Source organism: Poecilia formosa, unplaced genomic scaffold, assembly GCF_000485575.1.
Source record: "Poecilia formosa unplaced genomic scaffold, Poecilia_formosa-5.1.2 Scaffold907, whole genome shotgun sequence".
In the NCBI taxonomy this organism is placed as follows: Eukaryota; Metazoa; Chordata; class Actinopteri; order Cyprinodontiformes; family Poeciliidae; genus Poecilia; species Poecilia formosa.
In genome coordinates this window covers 7,693-33,661 of record NW_006800846.1, presented here as the reverse complement: position 1 = coordinate 33,661, position 25,969 = coordinate 7,693, and the positions used below count along the sequence as shown (strand labels likewise).

At 39.9% G+C, this 25,969-nt stretch overlaps 3 protein-coding genes across 6 annotated transcripts; all 3 read left to right on the top strand.

Annotated features, from left to right (window-relative positions):
* The first annotated feature begins 1,068 nt into the window (after positions 1 to 1,068).
* Positions 1,069 to 9,287, top strand: vps11 (VPS11 core subunit of CORVET and HOPS complexes). The gene is made up of 16 exons (XM_007543790.2): positions 1,069 to 1,275; positions 2,144 to 2,292; positions 2,470 to 2,605; positions 2,688 to 2,851; positions 2,950 to 3,197; positions 3,848 to 4,049; positions 4,141 to 4,292; positions 4,411 to 4,597; positions 4,738 to 4,881; positions 5,164 to 5,361; positions 5,467 to 5,628; positions 6,036 to 6,169; positions 7,496 to 7,698; positions 7,941 to 8,112; positions 8,196 to 8,418; positions 8,596 to 9,287. The coding sequence occupies exons 1-16, from the start codon at positions 1,128 to 1,130 to the stop codon at positions 8,758 to 8,760; spliced, it is 2,787 nt and encodes a 928-aa protein (XP_007543852.1). The 5' UTR covers positions 1,069 to 1,127; the 3' UTR covers positions 8,761 to 9,287.
* Positions 9,288 to 10,337: 1,050 nt separating this feature from the next.
* hyou1 (hypoxia up-regulated 1) lies at positions 10,338 to 22,083 on the top strand. 4 transcript variants are annotated; one of them, XM_016667113.1, is made up of 25 exons: positions 10,340 to 10,566; positions 11,054 to 11,109; positions 11,856 to 11,931; positions 12,098 to 12,191; positions 12,313 to 12,391; positions 12,482 to 12,636; positions 13,819 to 13,895; positions 13,982 to 14,163; positions 14,244 to 14,359; positions 14,444 to 14,630; positions 14,744 to 14,878; positions 15,098 to 15,180; positions 15,269 to 15,401; positions 15,500 to 15,687; positions 15,837 to 15,975; positions 16,183 to 16,240; positions 17,155 to 17,231; positions 17,323 to 17,481; positions 17,586 to 17,740; positions 17,819 to 17,906; positions 17,993 to 18,249; positions 18,788 to 18,872; positions 19,139 to 19,400; positions 19,481 to 19,603; positions 20,949 to 22,083. In XM_016667113.1, the coding sequence occupies exons 3-25, from the start codon at positions 11,862 to 11,864 to the stop codon at positions 20,996 to 20,998; spliced, it is 2,952 nt and encodes a 983-aa protein (XP_016522599.1). In that variant the 5' UTR covers positions 10,340 to 10,566; positions 11,054 to 11,109; positions 11,856 to 11,861; the 3' UTR covers positions 20,999 to 22,083. The 4 variants fall into 4 exon arrangements, with proteins under 4 accessions (XP_016522596.1, XP_016522597.1, XP_016522598.1 ...); XM_016667110.1 differs by having other exon boundaries at positions 10,338 to 10,566; positions 15,837 to 16,240; XM_016667112.1 differs by having other exon boundaries at positions 10,339 to 10,566; positions 15,837 to 16,240; positions 19,484 to 19,603.
* A 923-nt stretch (positions 22,084 to 23,006) lies between these two features.
* h2ax1 (H2A.X variant histone family member 1) lies at positions 23,007 to 24,762 on the top strand. The gene has a single exon (XM_007543789.2). It carries the CDS (start codon positions 23,957 to 23,959, stop codon positions 24,341 to 24,343), a length of 387 nt encoding a protein of 128 aa, XP_007543851.1. The 5' UTR covers positions 23,007 to 23,956; the 3' UTR covers positions 24,344 to 24,762.
* The last annotated feature ends 1,207 nt before the right edge of the window (positions 24,763 to 25,969 follow it).

Below are 25,969 nucleotides of genomic sequence, written 5' to 3'. Positions count from 1 at the left end.
AAAAATAGAACAGTCCTGTGAAGGTTTTTTATCATATTATTCAGCAGTATTTAGAAATAATGAATGAAAATTACACAAATATATACAGATGCATCAAAAGAAGATGGTAAAAATAGTAAAACAGGAGTTGTATATATTCCTAAACAAAACTTTTTGTACAAAGAACAACAAAAAATGTATCATTTTTTTCAGCAGGGTTGTTGGCAATTATTTTGGCATTGCAAATGGGTGGTGGAGGTGAAGCCCAGTAAGGTAGTTATCTGTTCAGATTCAATGTCATGCCTAACTAGTATTCTAAGTGGAAAATCTGAAAGCTGCCAAGATCTTTTAGATGAAGTTATTTGATATATGGTATAAAGCAACAAAAGATAAGTATTCAATTCACATGGGTTCAGCACATAAACGAATTGCAGGTAATGAGAAAGCAGATAAGTTGGCTGAAGAAGCAGTTAAGGCAAGATAAATTGAATATAATCTCTCTCTCAGTAGAGCAGAAATAAAAGCAATTATTGAAGATAAAATAAATAATATATGGCAGGAGAGATTGAATTTAGAAGAAAGACGAAGGCATTTACATAAAATACAGAAGGTGGTAATCATAAGAAATAGTATAATGAATAGGAGAGAGGAAATATGGATTAACAGGTTGAGGATTCAGCATACTAATTTATATTGTGGTTTAAAAATAATAGGGAAACATCCATCAGGATTGTTCTTATCGTGGGGAAACAGAAGAAGTAGAACATGTGTTGATTTATTGTAGAAAATATATAAGAGCGAGGAAAGAATTGGAAAGGGTAATGGGGATTTCAGTAACTATATCTAATTTATTAGGGAAGCATCAATCCCATGATATAATTCAAGCACTCATTAAATATTTAAAAGATGTAAAATTAGCTGAGAGGATTTAGTATGCGTGTGTGAGTGCATAGTATGTATATAATATAGTTATTTAACGTAGATATATAGGAAAAAATGAATTTCTGAATTACATCTCCGTCCAGTTGATGGCGGTAATACACAAAGTATGTAAACTGTCAGAAAACGAAGAAAGAAAAAGAAGAAACGTCATGTCACGTGACTGCCATCACATGATGAATTTCTACGGTCACTAGGTGGCTAACCTTATGATAATGGCAGCATTTCTACAGTGGAGAAAATTTGTCTTCTTTGATAAGGACACGGTGAAGGATCCTGCAGATAGCGGAAAAACCTTTATTCTTCCTAAAAGAATCTCGGCGAGTGACTCCGGCCGGGGACATGTTGTTCTGGGAGATATCCTTGTTTAGCCAGACGATGCTACTCCGGTGTTAAGTTTTGTCGGTTAAAGGCAGACCTTAGAAGTACATGAACATCAGTCACAGAAATTGGTTGTAGTTAATTTAACAGGAAGTCGGGGCTGTAATTTTATGACTGAATGGTGCAGGCTAACAACGGAGCAGTCCGGCCGGCTATTAAGAGCCAGTCTGCTGATGTGTATTGTTGCTACAAGGAGAATGCGTGAATTGGTTTGTGAGGCAGTCTTTCTTTCCAAACGATCCCCCCTGCTGAGCTGTAAATTCCGTCTTTCAGGTAAAAAATAGACTTGGCCTGGTGATGAGTAAACAAAACTTACTTTACTTGGATTAAATCCCAGAACTGAATGTCAATGTCAAGCTCAGTGAAGATGAAGATTTATAATACTTAGCATTGGACAACAATTCTCCAGTTTTTTGAGGTCACAAAAATAGGAAAAGGCTGCTGGAGACTGGGTATCTTGAATGGAGGGTTCCACACTTTCTCCAGACTTGAATCCTATAGAACTGCTCTGGGATCAGCTGAGTCACAGTGTTAGGGCTGGTAACTCTGGACCCCAAAATCTCAGTGGCCCAGGGACGCTACACACCAGCAGATGATAAGTCGACTTGTGAACAGCATGAGGCATTGTTATCTAGTTCAACTGAAAGCTAAATTTTGTGAGTAGTGTAGGAATATGCCAGGAGGATGTATGTCACCTCTTACTAAAGGGTTTAGTAAGAGTTCTGAAAGACTGGAATGTTGGCCACTATTAAAGATGTCTAAATAAATCAGTTCACTTCTAACACTTTGATCAGTTCTTTCCTAACATATATTGGCATACAAATTCTTAACTCTATTATATCAGATATGGAAGGACAGATCTGGCTGATGACGCGCTCCCTGCAGTTGACGTCATTCCAGGCGTACAAGCTGCGGGTGACTCATTTGTTCCAGCTGAAACAGCACAGTATCCTGGTATCAGTGGGACAGGATGAACATGGCATTAATCCTCTGGTAGGTGTGGCCTTTTACAATCATAACACTAACTTGGATGGTTTCTCAGTTACAATAGTTGAGATACTATATTGTAATTGTTATACACTTCTTTGCCAGTTTACAAAAATTAGTATTTTCCTTAGTGGAACCACAGACATGTACAAAATGAGAGACTGATAATGTCTTATTTTTCAGGTGAAGGTTTGGAACCTTGACAAGAGAGACAGTGGGAATCCACTCTGCACCAGAATCTTTCCTGCAGTTCCCAACAATAAACCAGCTGAAGTATCTTGTCTCAGTGTACATGAGAACCTGAACTTCATGGCTATAGGTGAGACAGCTCTCCCTCTGCCTTAAACTTGTGGAAGTCACATGTTCCACTCTCTCCGCTCAGTAACGGTGTTTCTTGGCAGGCTTCACAGATGGCAGCGTGGTTTTAACCAAAGGGGACATCACCAGAGACCGTCACAGTAAAACTCTGACTCTGCATGAGGGAACCTCCCCTGTCACAGGCCTGGCCTTCCGCCAAATGGCAAAAGTTACACATTTGTTTGTTGCCACTCTGGAAAAAGTCTTTGTAAGTCGGCATTCCCCTAAAGCATTGCAGACTGTGTCTGCCAGTTGATCCAACAAATTCTGAACAAATTGGTTGTGTTCCTGTTTTCTGTTGCTTAGTGCTACACTCTGTCTAACAAGGAGTATCCGAAGGTAGAGCTGGATACCCATGGCTGCGCCCTGTGCTGCTCATCCCTGGCAGATCCGTCTCAGGATTCCCAGTTCATTGTGGCTGGGGATGAATGTGTTTATCTGTACCAGCCTGATGAACGAGGGCCCTGCTTTGCTTTCGATGGCCACAAGCTGTTGACCCATTGGCACCGGGGATACTTGTTCCTGCTGATCAAAGATGTGAAGTCACCCAACAAGTAAGAGCCGAAATCTGATTGATTTGTCAAATGTAATGGTACTCTTGATGCATTCAAAGATTTTTATGATGGAATTAATTAATTTATAGGTTTCTAGGTAGGGAGCTCCAAGGGGGTACTGGGGCGCTCTGGAGGCTAGCTCCAGAGGTCATTGGGAGAGAGGCGGGGCAGGATCTACCCCTGCATGGGTTGCATTCATTTATCGATTTATCAGCAAAGATGTCTGCTAGAAACATATGACAAGCAACCAGACACACACACTCTTACCAGAGGGTTAGAGTTAGATTAGGGTGTGGAGTTTGGATATAAACCTCAGTAAGAATACCCCAAGTCGGGATTTGAACCCAGGAAATTCTGCAAAACCACTGTTCTGTCAAGTTTTTACCAGCTACAGGATTGTTAGGCTGATGTGTCAACTAGCAACACATTCCAGAAGAGATGGTTCAGTGTGCTTTGTCAGACGTCTGCCAGAAACATATGACTAGCAGATGTCTTGAAACGTTTACTCAAAATGTAGGACTGCATAAATGTCTGCAATATTTGGTGTAAGATATTTAAAAGTGTTAGGAGACATGGTTTAACATCAGACTTCCATGATTAATAAGCAGTGCACACGAAGGAAGCTGCTGACTGTCTGTTTTTATCCCCAGATCAGGGTTTGGCAGCGGCGAGAGCTCACTGTCAGAAAAGCAAGTTTTAACAATCTATGACCTGGACAACAAATTCATCGCCTACAGCGCCTCATTCGATGATGTCATTGATGTGTTGGCAGAATGGGGATCCTTCTACATTCTGACCCGAGACGGGAAAATGTTTATTCTGCAAGAGAAGGACACGCAGACAAAACTGGAGGTCATTAATTGCTGATCATTCACTTCCTTCGAGAAGTTCAATAAGCTTCTCAAACTTTTTTAACACTAATTATGTCTCGTTGTCTTTCAAGATGCTGTTCAAGAAGAACTTGTTTGTCATGGCCATAAACTTGGCTAAAAGCCAGCATCTGGACAGTGACGGTCTGTCAGAGATCTTTCGACAGTATGGCGATCATCTGTACCTGAAGGGAGATCATGATGGTGCCATCCAGCAATATATTCGGTAGTTTATCTTTAATCTGTTTCCAGAGCAAAAGCATGTATTGCTTTTTGTTGGTGTTTGATGTTTCTTTCAGTCAGGACCTAACTGTATCTTTTTGGTTTACCATGTTTCCAATCAGCACCACTGGGAAGCTGGAGCCTTCGTATGTCATTAGGAAATTTCTGGATGCCCAAAGGATCCACAACCTGACGGCATACCTGCAGGCCCTTCATCGCCAGTCTCTGGCCAATGCAGACCACACCACGCTGCTGCTGAACTGCTACACCAAACTCAAAGACAGCTCCAAGCTGGAAGAGTTTATCAAGGTGATTAGTGAGAATTTAATGTCAGTAGTGAAAAATAAATGAAAGAGAGCTCTGACTTGTGTCATTGTTGCTTTTTCATGTGACTTTTGTGGTAAACAGATTAGTCTTTGAGTAATGTTTGTGTGTCTGTATTTTCACAGAGCAGCGAGAGTGAGGTCCATTTTGATGTTGAGATTGCTATCAAGGTTCTTCGCCAAGCTGGATACCACAGTCATGCTGTGTTTCTGGCTGAACGCCACCAGCATCATGAGTGGTACCTGAAGATCCAGCTGGAGGACCTGAAGGTGACGCGTGTGTCAGGTTGACCTGATCTTCTGGAGAACATATGTATGGTTATGAATTGATTCAAAAGAATCTGCAAAAGTAGCTTCCTAATGTGGGAATGTTTTTTTCCTCTGATCTTTTATCAGTTGCTGTTTCTTTAGGAGCATGTTAAATGTGTATTTAACGGTTGCTTTTATAGCAGCTCAATCTATACCTACGGTTTCCCGCTGATGAAATATAGTCAATTATATTTCGCTCGCTCATAACACTAACTCAATCATCTCTTTCTGTTCCCACTGCAGAACTATCAGGAAGGTTTGCGGTACATTGGCCGTCTGCCTTTTGAGCAAACTGAAAGCAACATGAAGCGTTATGGCAAGACACTCATGCACCATGTTCCTGAAGGCACCACATTGCTCCTGAAGCGCTTATGCACCAACTATCATCCAAATGAAAACTTGATGGAAAAAGTCAGCCTGGACAGTAGTCTACTTAACAAGGTCCCGGTGTATTATTTTTTTTGTCTCCACTGTAAACCAGTCTGGCTAGTCGCCAACATCTGTCAGTAATACTCTCATGTGTGACGTTTGTCATTTTAATTCAAGGCAAATTCTGAAGAATTCATCCCAATTTTTGCCAATAACCCTCGTGAGCTGAAAGCCTTCCTGGAGCATATGATTGAGGTGGACCCTCGTTCATCCCAGGGTGTGTATGACACACTGTTGGAGCTCCGACTGCAAGACTGGGCACATGAACAAGACCCTGAGGTTAGTGCCAAACCAACACATTTTCAACTTTATTTTTTTTTAGAAACAGGACAATATGTATTAATGGACATTTACATGTAAATACATGAGATTATAGTCAAGTTGCTAATTACCATCTCTACTCCCATTAGCAGGTTGATGTTAAAGCACAATAACATATACATGGATAAATAAAAAATTTTTAAAAAAAACGCAGAAACACTTTCGAATAAGAAACGTGTAAAGCCACCTTAAAATCTATATATCTTTACTCAATGTTGACATTTTTGGCTTTCCTAGAGCCACTTTTTAAGATGTTCTTAAATTAAAACACATGAGCTTTTCCTTAACATAGATGTCTGTATTTTCAAACATTTTTTAGCTTTGCTATTACCGATTAGGTTTTCTAATCCACGTATATTTGACAGAAAAAAAAGGTGTGCCAGGGAGAAGCCCTTTCGCTGCTCAGAAGTGACAACACTGTGTTTGATAAGGCCTTGGTCCTTTGCCAGATGCACAACTTTAAAGAAGGTGTCCTCTACCTGTATGAAAAAGGCAAACTGTAAGTAGTTTACTCTAAGTCTTTCTAGAGAGCAGGGCTCATCAATTAGCCATGTGTGCTCAAACCAGAACAGACAGGCAGAATTTTTTTTTTTAAATATTACAAATATTTTTTTTTTTAGGAATGCGTGTTTATATCTGGTATGCAACAGAAATTATTATAATTTGGCCTGCAATAGAGATCTGCAGTCTAGCCGCCAACCACAGTAATGCTTGTTCAAGACGTAATCAGACAGCATCAAAACAGAAAAAGTGGGAAGCAGTATGACTGAAAATGCAAGGGAAAAGCTTGTTTAAAAGGCAGATGCAAAAACGGTTCAGGTTTAACCTCTCGCATGCTTAGCGCGATGCTTAAGAGGAGCACAGCAGATGTAACGGCCGAACAGCAGGGAAGCGAAGGGTAAAAGTGCTCATTTGGATGAACGTGTGATTTTAGAATTTTTTGTTCTAAAAGTTTGGAGGCCAGATGAAGTATTTTTCAACATTTTTGTAAATGAGCCTCCCACACTTCAACTAACCATGACCATATTAAGGTTATGAGGTAAGGCCTATGTGGTGCACAGCTTGGTGAAAATCTGATCATCAGTTTTTGGGTAACAAATTTTGCAATTGTACAGTGCCACCTATATTGCAGTTGGGCTAAAAAAATAAAAAAATCCAAAATCTGGTTTTATTTGGCTCAGAGTTGATTGTTTTGGCAAATGCAATTTTCATGGCTCTCTGGGAAATAATATCCAACAAGTCCAACAACTTTTGCACAGTGGCTAGCTGCCAACCATGGTAATCTGTTGGAGAATCTTTCTAAGAAACTTTGCCCACATAATTTTTTGCTAATGTGACTTGTAGTTGTGGAGTTATAAGCTGAAACCATATTTTCTACCATAGCACCACCTAGACGAGAATGTGGCTGAATATTTGTATCAGAGTAGATGTCCATTGGAAGACAATGGACTTATGCACCACTAACATTTGGCTGTGGGATGTGAAAGGAAAACCTGTGTGAAGCCAACATTCACACACTGGGGGACAGGTGTGGCTATGTGGCACCATGTCCTAAATATTTTGTACTTGCCCTGCCTTAGCAAATTCCCAAAGGTCTTTCACACCCTGAATATGGCTGTTGATCTGTGTAATGAGTGAAAGTGACCCTTCACTTGTTACTTGTATAGTGGCTCAGGAGGAGAAATGTAATCTTGTCATTTAGAGAGTTCATTACTGTTTAATAACCTGCGGAATGAACAGTGGTCTGAATGAGCAGGTGTTCATTACAAAGAACATCTTGATTGTGTTTTCATTTCATAACTTAATGATGTATGTGTATGTGCAGTTACCAGCAAATCATGCATTACCACATGCAGAATGAGGAGTATGGAAAAGTTGTAGATGCCTGCAAACGTTACGGAGACCTGGAGGGCTGCCTTTGGGAGCAAGCTCTCGGATACTTTGCCAGAAAAGAGGAGGACTGTAAGACCTATATCAGTGAGGTCCTACATCACATTGACCAGAAAAACCTCATGCCTCCATTACTTGGTGAGCTGCTCGATGTATTCATAACACAGTGTGCTCTGAAATTGTAACGCGTAACTTGTTGTTGGTTTGGTTTAATGATACATTGTGTTTAAGATAGGCTAAAATATTTTGGACTTTGTTTGGCTTAAGAACCTTACTGTCTCCGTCTGATTTTGTTGCCATGGTAAATTTATGCGGGATGTGGCTTTATTTTCTCTGAGGGTTGATGCTCAGCAGCGAATAACTAGTTATTGTCTAATCAGTCGTGCAGACACTGGCACACAACTCAACGGCTACTCTGTCGGTTATCAAAGACTACCTCATCAATAAGCTGCAGAGAGAGAGCCAGCAGATAGAAGATGACGAGCGTAAAATTTGCCAGTACCGTCAGGAAACTTCTCATCTCCGCTCTGAAATCCAGGAGCTGAAGGCGAGGTGAGTCAAATAACGGTAAAAAACTCATCCCTGCAGCTCTCGTAGGGCTTTTAACAGAAAAATACTGACACATTTCCACACAGTGCCAAGATATTCCAGAAGACTAAGTGCAACATGTGTAACAGCCCCTTGGAGCTTCCATCTGTACACTTCCTGTGTAGTCACTCCTTTCACCAGCACTGCTTTGAAAGTTATGCAGAGAGTGATGCCGAGTGTCCAACATGCACTCCAGAAAACCGCAAAGTCATGGATCTGCTGCGCGCTCAAGACCAGAAACGGGATCTCCATGACCATTTCAATCGACAGGTAACGACGACAAGGAAAACATATAAATATTCTAATCACTTATTTCTCTGGTGACATGTTTAACCTTTTTTTGCCTTTAACTTATTTCTAAAGGTATCTTCCTCAGACTTTGAATATTTTATATTCTACGTTGTCTTCTGCACATGTTCTATAATTTTTTTTTTTTTTTTTTTTAAGCTCCGAAGTTCCAATGATGGTTTCTCTGTGGTGGCTGATTATTTTGGTCGAGGAGTGTTTAACAAACTGACGCTGGTAACTGACCCTCCAGGGAGCAAAACTGTTGGAAGTCTAGAAGTCAACCTGCAGCGAGACCTGCTGATCCACACCAAGAGAAACTGCTAGACATCTCAGTCTTTAATTGTGTTCTCAATGCTCAGACCAACCACTCAGCCTTACAGTCGCATTGGATGGTCACTCATTTATCAGCAAAGACACATGCCTGCTTATGGAAACTGCTCTATGAATACATTATCCTTCAATAAATTTCCTGAATCACATTGCTTCATATGTACTTGCTTGTAATTCTTGCACAAAGTGATTTAACACTTTCATCAATATGACGCTCTTCATGAACTGTGTAGTTAATATTGCAAAAGTCATTAGATTTTGTGTTTTTTGTCTTTTTTGTCATTTCATACAAACCATTTGTCAGTAGTAAAATTATCTATGATACTCTTAATCACTAAAACTGAATTAGTTGTAAAGGTCATTGATGTGTCTGTTGTAGTTTTATTTATGTCACAATTTCTCATCTTAGTTAACTGGATCCTACTGCTTTGTCGCATAGGTTGATCAGATTTATTTCAACTGGCCACAGTTTTTGTTACTTCACAAATAAACCTAATTTGTTTATCTCTTTACATAGCCAATATGATTTCTCCTTGTTTTTTTGTTTTGTTTTTTTTCTTTTTTTGGTTTTGGAGGGATTGGAGGGAATTTTTATGAAAACATTGTGTTGTTTTTAAGAATGATGGAAATAGGGCAACACACGGTGTAGAGGAGACACCACATGTACATGGTCCACATGTTTAGTTCTCACTGCAGAGGGTTTTATTTCTTGGACTTGGTAATGTGATAGTTGCTGTGGTTACTGGATGTTTTCTCCTTCCCCCTCTGCCCATATCGTTCTGAAACACTGTAAATGCAATGCAAACCACTAGACTTAAAAATTCACTATTGAACCATAATCTATACGTAAGCCCAATGTTGTTCCTAAGCCTGGTTAATTTGATATAACACACACACACACACACACTCTGCACTCTGACAGAAAGTGATATTTGCATTTTGCATTTTAGAGTGGGCCATCTTGAATCCAGACTCCAAACTGACAGAAATTAGGGTGATGGCATAAGGATATAATTTTCAACGTTACATGTTTTTATATTTTTTATCAGATGTGATTTTTTTCCAAAGTGATTTTTCTTTTACATTTTAATTCTATAAGGGGATTAATATGAGATTTCTCTGTCACTACTGTATGACATTAATTCATGAGGGAACATTCAGTTTGTCAAATTGTTACCTGGAAATGTCGTCACTTGAACGTGGACCAATAGGTTTTAGTTATATTCTTTTTTTTTTTTTTTTAGCTTCGCTCACGTTTCGTGGACCAATCATTCAACATTGCGTGGAATAAAGTGGGCGGGACTAGACCTGTAGAAAAAATTCCGGTTACGACAAAACTGCAGAATTTACAAACCGGAAATATAGACTTCTCCTTACACAATAAGGGTACAGTATTTATTTTTTTATCATTAGAATAAAGCACGGTTACAAAGTCACCACGTTTCTCACTAGAGATTACAGCTGCTACCATCATATAAACGACTCCATGTAAAATATACCACAGAGTCATCCTACTCTCTCTCAGTATTTTAGGGCGAGCCGGAAACGGCGCGTCTGAATATTGTTGGCATGACAGCAGTTTTTCACCGGCTACATCTTCGGTAGATCCAATGAGGTAACGCCGCGTTCTGGGCCCGACTGCAACCAGTAAACCTGTGATAAGGGGAACTAAAATTCCCAACTGGGACAGCAGAGAGACTGCAAATCAAGGCAGTACGTAGTGAACTAGTGTTAGAATCCCCCGCTGAAAGTGTATTGTGTGGAAGCTCCTGTACAACTTCATCTGATCACCTGAAGAACGTAAGTTCCTGCTCCGCTTCCGAGTAGCTAGCTGCTCGTGCGCCTTTACTTTGCTCCTTGTTTCCGCTTCATACTGTATTACTTGTGGAGGATGAGTTTGTGTTCATACATATAGTAGGACCTAAAGGTTACTCGTTCTCTGCTTCCAAGCTAAACCTTACCGGTACGATTAAACTTAACTTCACCATAAACTTGCCTTTACTTCAAACAGCACATGCCTCTGCTTTCTGAAAGCCAAACAGACTGCATGGAAAAGTCAAGTGACCATTTCTCATCTGTAACGTCGTCGTCGTGTTTGATCAGAAGTTATGTGTAGGCTGTTAATTCGGATGTGAAACTGAATCTCTCTGGTAAAGGGGGCACTGACATTCTCCCTCCTCCCTCTCCTGACATTTGACCTCATACTCTTAGTGCGTTCACTGTTTATTGCTAAAATCCAAGGTTCAGCCAGAACACATCCTGGTGGTGTTTGTAATGTTTTTTGCAGCTGTGCACAGCTGGGTGGATGCAGGTGAACTGAGAGGAGTCCCTGATGTGACAAAGGTGATGTCATCTTACTACGCCATATTAGTAATAGTCAAGTAACTGGACTAAATGTGATCCAAGATATAAAACCAGAACAGCAGTGTCTGTTTCTCAGAAATAAACCCGTGTATCTGTAACGCTGGGTGATAACAGGTTTAATTGAAAAGCTGACCTGAGACTCGGTTGTTGCCATGGCGTTTTTATTTTTTATGCAACAAGAAATTGAGGAAATTGAGTGTCTCCTATATTGCATCATGTTTACAGAAGCATGGATGCATGCAGTCTGAAAATGAATGTTTTATCATGTTCAGTAGGAGGCCCGTTTACTAGTTGTTCAGCAAAGGGTCCTCATTCTATAATGTATCAAGGAATTAAAATGCTACAGTTTCCATGCCACCACCACCAGCATTTTCCATCATACTCTCCCTACAATTTGCAGACCTTAAATTGACACATCTGTTCCTGCACACTGCCAGTCAGCTGGATGAAACAAGGCTCCCATAGTTGCTCTTCCTTACAAATAATTTTTCTGGACCATCAGCAGTCAAAGTCTCTATATTTTTTTCTTAACTTGCTGCTTTAAAGTTAAAATAAAACTAAACATTACATGATTGAATGTTATGCCATATTATAATTATAATGTATGTAATATAATTCCAACTAATTTATATATTTTAGCAGAAAAACAATTAGTTTTATGTTCCAAATGCAAACTAATTAAAATGTTATGTATTTTTAGCTGGAATCTTTTTGTGTCTCTACAGCTCATAATGGGAATAAGGATCCAGATGGTGGTTGCTCTCACCTCTCTCCTTCTTGCCGTGTTCCCTTCTTTCACAGGTAATCATCCCTCAGCATGAAAAGAAAAAGAAAATCAGTTCCTGGTAGATTTGATGAGGATTTATCACAAAATGTTTGATTTGTCATAGATGGAATAATTTGACCAAACTGTTTCACTGATTAAAGCCCTCCCAACTGAATGTAAGGCTGCTCTTTGTGTTTCCAGTGACTGTAGCTGTGATGTCAGTTGACCTTGGGAGTGAGTGGATGAAGATGGCAATAGTAAAACCTGGTGTGCCAATGGAGATTGTTCTCAACAGGTGAGTAGGAACTGATTGATTAATTTTATTTCATTATGATCAGACAATCCTGGTGAAACATTTAGAAATGCTTTGCAGTCTTTAAACATGTACTTAGGAATATGAAATCCTTCTTCCTCAGTGAGTCGAGAAGGAAAACGCCCACAGTGGTCTGTCTAAAGGAAAACGAGAGATTGTTTGGAGACAGTGCATTAGGAGTGGTATGATGTTCCTTCGGGTTTCAGACAGATTCAGGCCATCACTTAGGCAATTACATCACTATTGTATGCTGTCCTTTGTTTGTTTTTCAGTCTGTGAAAAATCCCAAAACGGTTTATAGACATCTGCAAAGCCTTCTGGGTAAAAAACATGACAACCTGCAGGTGAAGGTCTATCAGAGATATTTCCCTGAGCATCAGCTGCAGGGTGACCCAGTGAGAGGAACAGTTTACTTCAACAGCTCCCTGTGAGTTTTCACTTCTCTGTTCTTTTCAGTATCCACATTTATATATTCCTGCTTCTATTTAATCTTGAAAATAGCAGCTTTATCAGAAGAGTTGATGGAGACCAGCAAGAGAAACAAATGTTGAGTTCCTATTCCAAGGTTTGCATGCATGCTTCAAACCTTGAAATAAAGTGTTGTAAAAGACTTAAAACTGCTTTAATTTTGAATAAGTATTTCAAGAAGTTTTGTTTCCATCTGGACCTGCTTATATGTACTTACTTTAATAAACAGACTCATAGTTTAATATTGGTACATTAGGTACCAATATTAAACAAGTACAAAGATTGACTTGGAAAGTGACCGATTCTGAGTCGGTGCAATTTGAACTTTGCAACTTACGTTTTATTTGGGGCACAATTTTGTGTCTTTTTTATTGTGTCTTTTTTATTGTTGGTGTGATGTAATATTCTAATCTTAAATGTTGTCTTTTGGTCAGCTTTAAGGAGAAAATGATCATAAGTAACCGAAATGCTGTATAGTTATATAAAATTGCTATATAGCTTGTTTCCATAAACTACTGAAATAAATTCACTTTTTAAAATGTTAATACAGAACAGTCTTGGTTCATTTGATAAACATGACTGAGGCGTCATGTCAGGACATTATCAATAACTTTACTCTCTTACAATATTTGAAGCGTTGGCATGATTTTTTTTCCATAAATGTTTGGCATGTCTCCATATTCATTCTAAACTTGAACCTGAATTAATTTATAGTAAAATAATTCTTTCATAACCCTTGTCTTATTACACTTACGACTATGAGACTGTTGAGGAGAAAAATGTAGCCATGGCAAATTTCTGTCATTGTTCAAATGTTCTTTTTGTAGGTCAGAAGGACTCCCTCTGGTGGTTCTGTTGAAGTACTGAAAATGATTGTTTGTGGTTAATTAAATGGTCTTTTTTTCACTAAGATAAATTAAAAACACATTATTTGCATGTCTAAAAAATGTGTCTTTATGTGTTCAGATGCAACAGGGTGTATGTTTCACAGGGCCTGACTGAGTTATTACTTTGATTCTCTTGTCAGCATAATGTCATAAAAACACAGTCAGGATGCTGTTGTAGTTGGCATGGAGACATCAGTTGTTTTTTAGTAGGGCGTGTTACTAATTTCTGTCTGTCCTGTCTCTTTCGCTGGCAGAGAAACTTATTACTCACCTGAGGAGCTGCTGGGGATGATGTTGAATTATTCACGTGGGTTGGCTCAGGACTTTGCAGGTCAGTTTGCTTGAGAAAGTTGATTGATTGTTGATTAACACATGAGTAGATCAAGGACACTCTTCCTCTTTCTGTGAAATTTACAGAACAGCCAATCAAAGACACAGTCATCACCGTACCAGCTTTTTTTAACCAGGCAGAGCGAAGGGCAGTCTTGCATGCTGCACAGATGGCAGATCTAAAGGTCCTTCAGCTCATCAATGACAATACAGCCGTGGCCTTAAATTATGGTGTTTTCAGAAGGAAAGACATAGACAGCACAGCCCAGGTGACCCCAGCAGTATCTGTTGGTTTATGCCATCTGTATAGCTCAGAGCGGAGTGTAAGGCTCTACCTGTTTCATTACAGAACGTCATGTTTTATGATATGGGCTCAGGAAGCACGACGGCCACCATAGTCTCATATCAGACGGTGAAAACCAAAGAGTCTGGTACCCAGCCACAGCTACAGATCCGGGGAGTTGGGTGAGTGCAATGATCCCTGATGAATGTGGCTGCTGGTGGCTTCACTACGTAGACCAAGCTATGCTTCATGTCATCTGGCTGAAGGTTTGATCGAAGTCTGGGGGGCTTTGAGATGGACCTGCGGCTGCGGGACCACCTGGCCAAGCTGTTCAATGACCAGAAGAAGAGTCCGAAGGATGTGAGAGAGAACCACCGAGCCATGGCCAAGCTCCTTAAAGAGGCACAGAGGCTGAAGACGGTGCTGAGTGCAAATGTTGACTTCATGGCCCAGGTGAGCCCTGATGGCCTCGATGAACACTCATGGGCTGGGTGAACCCGTATTGCAAATGTTGTAACTAAGCTGATCCAAGTTTAACTGGTTGCCATGGTCCCCTCATCCTACAGGTGGAAGGCTTGATGGATGATATCGATTTCAAAGCGAAGGTGACCAGAGTGGAGTTTGAAGAACTGTGTGCTGATCTGTTTGACAGAGTCCCTGGGCCGGTGCAGGAGGCCCTCACAGCAGCAGACATGAAGTTGGTCAGTATGTCCTTTGCTGCTTCCTTCATTTACATCACACTCTGCTGCTGCTACAGGCACCTTGCTCTGTCCTGTCAGCACCAATAGAATTTCTAAGCTATTTTCTGTTTGATATAAGTTGATATGTCTAAAAGTTGTTTTCTACAAATTGTAAACGGTAGACACACAGTGGTTAACTTTTGTTACAGCTGTGACTGCAAGGTGTCTTTCGGTCAACAGGAAGCTATTGAGCAAGTGATTTTAGTCGGGGGTGCCACTCGTGTCCCCAAGGTTCAGGAAGTGCTGCTCAAAGCTGTGGGGAAGTAAGTATAACAAAGTTTCCGTGATTTGCTGAAGTTCACTGCTTCCGTGGAGGTTTCATTAGAAGGACTGAGTGTGTCTGTGTTACAGAATGGAACTGGGGAAAAACATCAATGCAGACGAGGCGGCGGCAATGGGAGCTGTATACCAGGCAGCTGCTCTCAGTAAAGCCTTCAAGGTCAAACCCTTCCTGGTCCGAGACGCAGCCATCTTCCCCATTCAGGTCAGAGCTGCTCTGGTAGGGGTTTGACCTGCTTAGAGACTGGATATTCAGACAGCAGACTTTATCAGAATTGTCCCTGTATACTTTTACTGGTTCAGGTGGAGTTCAACCGGGAGGTGGAGGAAGAGGAAGGAATCAAAACCCTGAAACACAACAAGCGCATCCTGTTCCAGAGGATGGCGCCCTACCCGCAGCGGAAAGTCATCACCTTCAATCGCTACACTGATGACTTTGCCTTCAATATCAACTATGGAGACCTCAGCTTTCTAAGTCAGGAGGACCTCAGGTTTGCTTCAACACCTTCTGCTCTTGGAACCTCCAAAACTTCCAAATATTTTTGTTTTTCTCATCATGAAGTTTGACATATGTTGATTCTTCTGCTTTATTCCTTTGGGGGTAATATTACCTATTTTCTGTCATGGTTGTGTTTGGCAGTGTGTTCGGCTCTCTGAACCTGACGACGGTCAAGCTGTCTGGAGTGGGCCACAGCTTCCAGAAGCACACCGATGCTGAGTCCAAGGGGATCAAAGCTCATTTCAACATGGATGAAAGTGGAGTTCTGCTGCTGGACCGGGTGAAGTCCTCCACAGTCACCAGTCTAAGCTCCAATCGGAAGCATCCTTTCAGTCAACTTTGTACATTTATATGGAAAAATTCTGTAGGGCTTTTCAACTTTCTGGTTGGAAGCAGTTTGTTTTCTTCTAATTGTTCTTCAGTTGTGAAAGGTGAGGAGAAGGTCTCATTCAATTCATTAAAATTAATTTTAATATCCCTTCTGCAGGTGGAGTCGGTTTTTGAGACAATTGTGGAAGAGAAGGAAGAGGAATCTACTTTAACTAGTAAGCAGTGCATCTGCATCAGCAACAAACATGAAGCACCGGAACGGCATCAGAAACACACAATACTGTGAAGTCACAAACATGCAAATGTTGAACATTTACCGATTGACGTTATCTGTTCCTTTCAACAGAAACGCATGATGATTATAAAAGTTAATTTAACCAGTAATTTGTTGGTTTAGCCGATAATCTGTACTCCACTCATGGTTGGTTGGCAGAGAAAACATTAAGACAATCCAGCTTTGCATTTAGATGTCAATTTTGAACCAGGGCTGAACGATATGGCTGAAAAATGTATCATGATATAAGCGTTTAATATATCAGTCTATATCAGTAATTGTTGATATCAATGACTGTTGATGTTTTTTATTTTAAATATCTGAAATACTGCCAAACTGGTGGTGTGACGTTTCCTGTTTTATCCACGGTTTCCTCTTGTGCTTTTTTAAAAATTATTTTTATTTTTTTTATTTAAGCTGTTATGAGGCACGGTGGCAAAACCTGAAACTGCTGCTGCTCAAGTTACTCAATAGGTTGTTGCTAGGATAACCAAAAGTGAGTGATGCTGCCCACCTTACTTAGCTGGGGCCATGAGAGCAGCTAAAGCCTTTTCTCTATCTACATCCCCCAGAATCCTGTATTATTCTGGATTGGAGTTCAGTGAATAATCTATTTATTAAATATTCTACCAGATGTATTATCTATTGAGATTGATCACATGTCTATCACGATATATATTATCAATAACAATATCCAGCCCTACTGTGAGCATTATAAGAATTTTTCCAGAGTAAGCTAAATGCCTACTGTTAAGTTCATTTATCAACTAAATCACATGTACAAATTGAACTGCGTTTAAACTATCATAATGACAAATTACTTCTAATTAAAACTAAAGTTTTGCTTTTTGTCAGAACTGGGCAATACCATTTCCACGCTGTTTGGAGGAGGGTCCTCTGAGCCAACTTCAAATGTATCCGAACCCATTCAGGTAAGTGTCCCTCAGTGATGTGGTCCGCCCAAGGCGACAAACATCATAATGTGAGGCCTGGGGATGAACATGAGCATCTGTCTCTAATAAGGAGGAAGAGGAAGTTCCTCCTGAGTCTGGGAAGGAGAGTAATGAGGCCCAGAAAAATGAGGACAAGGACAATGAGACTAAAAATGATTCAGGGAAAAGTCCAACAGAAGAAAAAAACGAGGAGAAACCAGAGGACACAACCAGTAAAACAGAGACTCCGGTAAAATGAGTCACTCTCCACAGTTTTAACCAATTATCTGTGACCTCATATTGTTGTTTGGGTGTCTGCAACAGCTGTTATAAAAACTTTCTGTCATCATTCAGCAGGAAAAAGGTGACCAGAAATCAGAAAATGCCGAGACGGAGAAAAAGACAAAACCTCAGAAAAGAACCAAGATATCCGAAGATGTCCCCATGGAACTTCTCATCAATGACATTATGGACCCCACCGCTGATGACCTAATTTCCTCAAAAAAGAAGTAGGTGTTAAACTTCTTATTCCTACAATGCAATATTATTGGTGCAATCAGAGAAAGCAAAGTTTCGGCTCTCTCCAGGCTCCAGGACTTGACAGACAGAGATCTAGCAAAGCAGGAAAGGGAGAAGATCCTGAACAGTCTGGAAGCATTTATCTTTGAGACGCAGGTTAGTTACTGCAGCTCGATGCCGGCCGTTGCTGAAGCTTTTCTCCTGTCTGAACCAGCGCTGCATGTGCCGCCTGATGTCTGTAGGACAAGCTGTACCAGGAGGACCACCAGCAGGTGGTGACGGAGGAGGAGCAGGAGCAGATTTTGAGCAAACTGAAGGAGGCTTCCGACTGGTTGGACGAGGAGGGCTATGGTGCCACCACCAGGCAGCTGAAGGAGAAGCTGTCTCAGCTCAAAGGGTTGTGTAAGGACGTGTTCTTCAGGGTGGCGGAGCGAAGGAAGTGGCCGGAGCTGCTGACTGACCTCGACAACACACTCAACACATCCAACTTCTTCCTTAGGTCAGTCCAACACCACAAACCGTGCCAGTCACTATGGGTGAAATGTAACCCATAGCAACTGTAGAAGATAGAAGCTATTTGAAGCCAGTTTAGCAGAGACCCAAAACGCTTGAGTTCAGTTCACTGTGACTCTATATGATGCTTTATGATGTTGATGTCACAGACAAACATGAACCTCATGGAGTGAAATCCTCAGACCTCAAACTAGTAGAAAACTTATCTCTAAAGACAAAGTCCAGAAGTGTTGAGAAATTGTAGAAAGTACTTTGATCATCCTTTGCTGGAATACTTGTTAGTGGTTGTGGTGCCTATACACTTGAACAATCACAGGAAACTAAATATTCAAGCATTTTTCCTTCTCTCAGTAAAGACTAGAGCTTGTAAATTTTGACACGGCTGTTTTCTTCACATGTGCCTTGTTCTCAATGCATCTGTCTCCACATAAAGAAGACATGTACTTGCTTAAAGCACTATTTTGAACTCAGCTGTGTGAATCCATTTCTGTGTGGTTTTTGATTGAGCTCTCCTTGTTTCACAGGGGTGCCAAACTGATTCCAGGGGATGACCAAATATTTACAGAAGTTGAGCTAAATATGTTGGAAAAAGTTATCAACGAAACTACGGTAGGTGGTTCATGTCAATCTGTGTTGTTGTGAGATTGAAGGCGTTGTGCTGCAGATTATCAGGAAATCTCATTCCTGCAGTTTTCTCTGTTGGTTTATTTCTGGGAAAGGCCACATCAATTTGAACTGTCTTACCCCACTGTGGGTTTTGTCTCTTTTTTGTTCAATGTATTCTGTTATTGTCTTAGTTGCACAGCTAAAACATATGTAGCCCTCTCTTTAGTTCTGGTGAACTGGCCTTCATTTTTGGTATTTTTCTGCTACAGGTTTGGAAAAACGAAACGGTGGCAGAGCAGGAGAAGCGATCTCCACATGAGCGGCCAGTCCTGCTGTCCAGAGACATTGAGTCTAAGCTGCTCCTGCTGCAGCGGGAAATGAATTACCTGCTGAACAAAGCCAAGTTCGCAAAGCCAAAGCCTAAACCTAAAGCCAAGAATGAGACGACCACCGATGCTGGCAACAAAGTCAATGCCACAACAGAAGAGAAAGTTATTCCTCCCACAGAGGAAAGCAAGAACCCAAAGACCGGTGGGTTATTAGCAGAGCAGGTCCCTCTATTAGTTGTACTTGTTGTGTGTTAGACTTCATAGAATGTTTTTGTCTCACAGCAGAAAGCTTAGAAGAACAGAAGCCAGGTGAATCCCCGCCCACTGAAGAGAGCACTCCACATACAGCTACTGACAGCCAATCACAACCCATAGAAGAGACCATAGAAGAGACCCTGAGCAAAGGTTAGTCTGTCACAATACTGGAGAGAAATCCACAATAACCGAGGTAACACGGAAAAGCAAAGTAAATTTCACTGCATCACAAAATAACAGAAACTTTTTCTTTATTGAATGTTTTTCTGAGCATGTGGCTGTATGTACTGTTTAGGTGTTACTCAACTTCGAAGGAAACACATTAAGAATTCTGAAACATGACATTTCCAAGATTAGGACATGGGTCTGCAACTTTTAGAAAGAGACATTTTTGTCCAACCTAATTAAAACCAGTTTAGAGGCACAAATGCTATGACTTTTTGAAAAACGGACAACTTATTTTCAAAAAATATCAAAATAAAGAAAATTTATTTTTGAAGAACTGCAAATTTTTTATTATTAATGTCATTATTTTGAGGTTTTGAAATAAAGATTAGGCATTAGGGGAAAAAAGATTTTTAAAAATTGCAAAAAGAGTATGGAAACATTTTTTCTATGGGATGCTGAAATTTGAGGAAAATTATTTGAACAACGCACATAGCTTCCAAACTGGTAAGAAAAATGTGACTTTAATGTCAGTCTGTTGTGGAAATTCATTGTTGTAACTCTGTGGAAACAAACTGCCAACACCTGCATTTGATATTGTCTATATATTTAATAACATTAGTTGATTCTTGATTATTTTTAGCTAAAGCTATCAGGAGCCATTGTGGAAGGTCTAAAGAGCCACTTAAGGCTCCGGAGCCAAGGGTTGCAGACCCTTGGACTAGGACATTGATGAAGTGAAGAATGTAGCTGTTGTAGTAAAATGATACATTTTATCCAATGGTTTAGTTCCAAAAACAGAAAAAAATTCAAACAAAAGTAAATTGATAGAGTTTATGAGATAGACTTATGAAGCAAAGAATTCAAACTTTAAAGCAAATGATCATTAACTATAATAAAGTTTACAAAATCAGATCTGAGAAATTGTAAAACAGATTTTTATATCACTGAAACAGAAAGGGGGCATCTGCGATGTAGAAGACATTTAACAACATACGGTAGCTAAAACTTTAGGGTTGCATGACCAACTGCAAAAAAACCAACAAAACAAAACAGTTGAGATGCAACTTGTGACAGCAGGGGACACATTTGAGTAAGTTCTTAATTAAAGTCAAGCATTTGCCACTGGATTGTGTACAGCAGTACTTTCTCAAGTCAGCAACAGCAGTAGGTAATTGGTCTTGAGGGGCCTCTAAAACCAGATTTGGCATCTAACCAGCTGAGATAACTGACTGCTCTGAGTGAGAACAAGTAAATATATAACAGCAGAGTTCCTTTAAAGTTTAGTAAATCCAGGCCTAACCGTCTCATCCTGTTTGTTCCTGTTTAGAGACTGCAGAGAGTGCTACACATGGAAACCATGTAGAAGATGAATTATAACAACTGGACCTAAGGCGGGAAAAGAAAATCACTATTTATTGAGACATTTTCAACTTTGTTTGCCTTTTTTTAATTTTGGATTTTTTTATTGCCCTGTTTGTTCAGTTGCTGGGCTGATTCTGGTTAAAGACTGGAGAATATTCCTTCCACCTCTTCCTTCCCTACCACTTTGTCCCATCATATCTTCTGGTCTCTTTGGAGTTTGTGAGCATTGGACATTTTGAAGAAGAAGAAGTAGGTTATGAATAAATACAGCCTGAGAAACCATTGGTGCCCTGAAATACTGCACAAAATATGTCAAGTTTAAAATCTAGGTCTCTGTTTTTCAAAACTGTTAGATATGTAAATCATTTTGAAATGTTTAAATTATTTAACCTTGGCTGACCAGTTGGTCTGGAATGGTTTGAAATTCCTCTGGCATCAGCCACAGCAGCTACGGTTCCATTGGACAGACTGGCATTTAATAAAATAACCTTTTAATTTTGTTTTATTTGGCACAAAATTGAAAATTTAAAAGCTCTAGAGTTATATTTGCATAAAAACAAAAACAATGAACAGAGATGAGGCAAACTTTATATTTAAGTATATCAGCAGTAATCACCATGTTTATTATAAATCTGACATTTAGAACAGGCCAAATTTTAATGCATCAACAAACTGGAATACTTGAAGCAGCATCTCCAGATGTCCAGCAGCATTTTCACTGAATCATATGAATATTGGAGATATCGATGCCTAGTGGACTCCACATTAGCGGAGCTCAGTCGGTATGCTAGCATCCATTTTTTTGGTTCTAATTACCATCGTAGATGCGATTGAGCTTTATTAAAAGAAAAATACTTGACCTGGTGTGGTCCGTCATATAGCTATGAAGCTATAAGTATTGCAAATAATTGGTCCAGCCATCAGGTCTGCTCATCAGTCAGTCTTTCTCTTACTTAAAGGTGTGAATGGTAAATATATCTGTGGAGAAGTGTCATTGGTTTTCACTGTTATATATCCAGAGTGGGTTTTTTGTTGTTTTTATTTCTCTTTAAACTGGTTCTTGTGCTAAATCTGAGCTGTTGCCAGTTGTCTTGAGAACTGAAAAGACCTATCTCAGCACAGTAAAACTGGTTCTGTCTCAGTCTGGTCAGAGAAAGGAGAGATGCTCATATAGAACCCAGTAGCCAATAAAATGTGAGTTCTACGTTTAAAACTCCAGAGTTGCTTTTAGTTGTAGACTAATCAAAAGACTGACGTAACATCAGGCCCCTCCTGTAATATTGGGAATTTAGACCAATGTGTCACATTGAGCTTATACAGTCCCATTTTTCACTTCATGGCTGTAGTGTGTGTGTGCACTGTTTGGTGCATAATAATAGAAATAATGGGATTTGTTAAGATAAACCACAAACCAACTTTGGGTTTGATTTGTGGTTCTTTGAAGGAAATAACTAAAGGCAGTAAGAAGAGATGAAATGTTTGTTTCTAAACCATGAATAAAGTTTTTTTTTTTTTTTTTAGTATGAACCCATGTTTGATTTTACTTTGGAGTGACTGAAAAAGTTGAACATGTCCCCGAGTCCATAGCAACATCTGATTAGATTCCGTTCTAGGATATTTTTAAAAGCCTAGCAACTTTCTAATGCCATCCATGGTGCAAGTAGCCAACACAGCTGTACCTATGCTCTATTTTGGGTGGAAACGTATCTGACTTATTGCATGATGAATTACTTCCTTAGACCAACTCATAACTTGGTTGTTGAGGGGAAACCATAACCATTAAAAGTGTACCTTTTAAACATCGGAACTTTTTTGACGAGGACAACCATATGGAAGTGTTCTGTTTATTGGCACATACACACCTACCTCCATCACTGTTTTACTTTTTTTCTCAACTGGCAATACCCTTCATGAAAAAATAAATGGCAGATTTAAAGGGAAAAGGAAGTGGTTTGAATTGCTTGAAAGTTTTCCTGAAGCTCCATGTCTTTAAACATGTAGTTCTGCTAATGGTATTTTATAGAAGAGTAGGTTGACATCCAAATCATGCAGCAAGAGGCCTCGGATGAGGAGCGGGACTCAGGACAGCCGCATGGAACCCTACCTGCCCTATGCAGCGAGCCATGCGGCTCATTGTGTATCATGATCTCATGAGACATTTCAACTTTTAAACAAAAGTGGTCTACCTAGTTCCAAAATAAGTGACATAAATTCCATTCACAAGCAAATAAATGGAATCCAGATATTCTGATGGTAAAATAGTATTTTGCAGGTTGAAATGTTTTCTGGATATTTCTAATTCTTGGAGGATCAGCAAAGACTGTGGAGCTGGGAGTTTAGTGATGGTGCTGAAAATCCAGATAGTTATTCATATAACGAACAACAGATGGGACATTCCAGTTCACATCTGACTGCAAGTCGCTAAAAATTATTTACACTTCATGGTTGCAATGGCACAGTAAGACCAGATTCAGTGCAATCTGCTATTAGCACATATGGAGCTGTCTGAGAATCCAGCTGAAATCATTTGATCATTAAATTCTAGGTTCCTGGAGCTGGGCTCCAGTAGAGGACAATTTTAAATATTTCAATTCAAATGTAGAATTGAAGAGAAAAGCTGTTTTAGTCTTGGTAGCTACTGTGATCTACTGGTTATAACCGTAGAGTTAATCAATACTGTAGACTCGATAAGGTTTATCTTTAAAACAACTTGTTAATACTCGCTTAATTTTTAGGGTTAGTCGAAGAAGTAAACCATGTGAAAACTGCATCTCCTCGCTCACAAGACCGCCCTGTGTTCCTCTCTCAATATGGCGGAGGGGTTAACGTATTGCTGCAACGGATTTACAGTCGTGCGTCTCACTGATACGTGATGAACACCGGGACAGGAGACATCATCAGTCACCAAGTTACGCCACATAAAGGTTGAGGCGTTTCCTCGCACCACTCTGGGATAAACCACCATCTGTAGCCATGTCTGGCAGAGGGAAGACCGGAGGCAAAGCCAGAGCCAAGGCCAAATCTCGATCCTCTCGAGCCGGGCTCCAGTTCCCGGTTGGTCGAGTCCACAGGCTGCTCCGCAAAGGGAACTACGCGGAGCGCGTCGGCGCCGGAGCCCCGGTATATCTGGCGGCGGTGCTGGAGTATTTGACCGCCGAGATCCTGGAGCTGGCAGGCAACGCGGCGAGGGACAACAAGAAGACCCGGATCATCCCCCGCCACCTGCAGCTTGCCGTGCGCAACGACGAGGAGCTCAACAAGCTACTAGGAGGTGTGACCATCGCTCAAGGGGGGGTCCTGCCCAACATCCAGGCTGTCCTCCTCCCGAAGAAAACCGAGAAACCCGTCAAGAGCAAGTGAAGAAAGCCGCTGTAGTGGAGCTACCGCTTTTATATCACCGTCTTTCTAACTCGAGGCAGCGCTTCGGTTTCTGCTGTTTTCTATAATAAACTGCTTCATGCTTGATGCTGTGGAACAAACCTTTCTTTCTTTTTAAGCAGTCCTGAACGTTGATTTTGAACAGCTCTGATGTAAGCTAATTTTGGGTGTGTTTATTTGTGGTGCTTTCATTAAAGGGTGTTTGAACTGCTTTTTTGTTGTTGTTTTTGTCTTACGGGTATTTACAAAATGTGGCAGCGGACTCCTATAAATCCATACCCAGTGTTCTCTTCATTTTTTTCCCCACCCTGATAAATTTCCAGAAGCCTCATCAGTTCTGCCATTTACCTCTCAGCTTGTGTTTCAGCATAAAAACATAAATGCCAACTGTATCATGCTGACCAATTATGTTTATGTATTTCAATTGTTCTTTAAAAACAATTATAATTACTTGGTATCTGGTTGTTCTAAAGTATCAGACCAATATAAATACACAGAGATTGGAGTATGTCACTCTGCAAATATACTTGCCTAAACTTTATATTTAGCACAGCTGTTTTATGAAAGTCACACATCACCATAATTTACAATTATAAACAGTAAAATCTGACTACTTCATAGTGTATAGTACCATTAAACACATTTACATTTGCATGAAGGTTTTACCCTTTTGTTTCCAAATCCATCCAGCCAGCCCATTTGTCACTGCAGGGTTGCGGAGAGGCTGCTGGTACATCTCCATCAAAAACTGAGACAACTGGCTGACATTCCAGCAAGGGAGAATGTTGAATTTTGAAGTTTCTGATTTATCATTATTATATTAACTATATTACTGTAAGTTGAATTACAGTAAATTAACAGAAAATGTTGGCAAGACATTTTATTGTTATTTTGCAGTTCATGTTATTAACCTGAACAGGTTAATAACATGTTCAGGTTAATCAACAATAACTGTTGATGTTATTGTAATTTTATAGAATGTATCATGGCAGCGATAACAGTCTACAAAATATCATGAAAAATACATATTCCCATAAATCCTTTAAAATTTACAAAAACAGAATACAGATTCACTAAATATTTTTTGTTCACAGGGTATATTTCTTAATGTTAGGTTTTAGCGAAATAACAATCTCAATTGCTGAATAAAAATGGTCATCAGTAATGAAGTTGTGGTATAATAGCAGCAACAATAACATGATGTTACAGTATCATGGCAGCGATAACAGGGTAATGAAGAAGGAAAACAGTTGCGATAACACAGGTTCAACAACAGTATAGAATGTGTTACAGTTTTGACTAAAGTCTGTCAAGGAAACTGGCATGAACTTGTGAGATCTCTCTAGGTACACGCAGAAAGCAGGATAAAAGCCTGAGGAATAACAGTGATCTTGTATATTGATTTAAGAATGATTAAAGAAATGAAATACAAAATACATAGGTGTGTAATAGTGTAACAGTTGAAATGATTGATGTTTTGTAACCACAATGTCTGTAATGTATGACTGAAATATATAATCTGTATTCATGATCTGCGGTAACAGTAACAACTTAATTGTTATATATTTTCAATGATTTCAGATAATGGTAAAACAAATTGATTATTCT

What these genes read in the sequence shown, in the direction of transcription:
- vps11 (XM_007543790.2), top strand. Translation starts at nt 1,128, where the DNA reads ATGATAATGGCAGCATTTCTACAGTGGAGAAAATTTGTCTTCTTTGAT. An exon ending in ACAGTAGTCTACTTAACAAG is followed by an intron (nt 5,362 to 5,466) that starts GTCCCGGTGTAT and finishes TTTTAATTCAAG; the next exon opens with GCAAATTCTGAAGAATTCAT. An exon ending in ATGACCATTTCAATCGACAG is followed by an intron (nt 8,419 to 8,595) that starts GTAACGACGACA and finishes TTTTTTTTTAAG; the next exon opens with CTCCGAAGTTCCAATGATGG.
- hyou1 (XM_016667111.1), top strand. Translation starts at nt 11,862, where the DNA reads ATGGGAATAAGGATCCAGATGGTGGTTGCTCTCACCTCTCTCCTTCTT. An exon ending in CTAATTTCCTCAAAAAAGAA is followed by an intron (nt 17,741 to 17,818) that starts GTAGGTGTTAAA and finishes GGCTCTCTCCAG; the next exon opens with GCTCCAGGACTTGACAGACA. An exon ending in ACATCCAACTTCTTCCTTAG is followed by an intron (nt 18,250 to 18,787) that starts GTCAGTCCAACA and finishes CTTGTTTCACAG; the next exon opens with GGGTGCCAAACTGATTCCAG.
- h2ax1 (XM_007543789.2), top strand. Translation starts at nt 23,957, where the DNA reads ATGTCTGGCAGAGGGAAGACCGGAGGCAAAGCCAGAGCCAAGGCCAAA.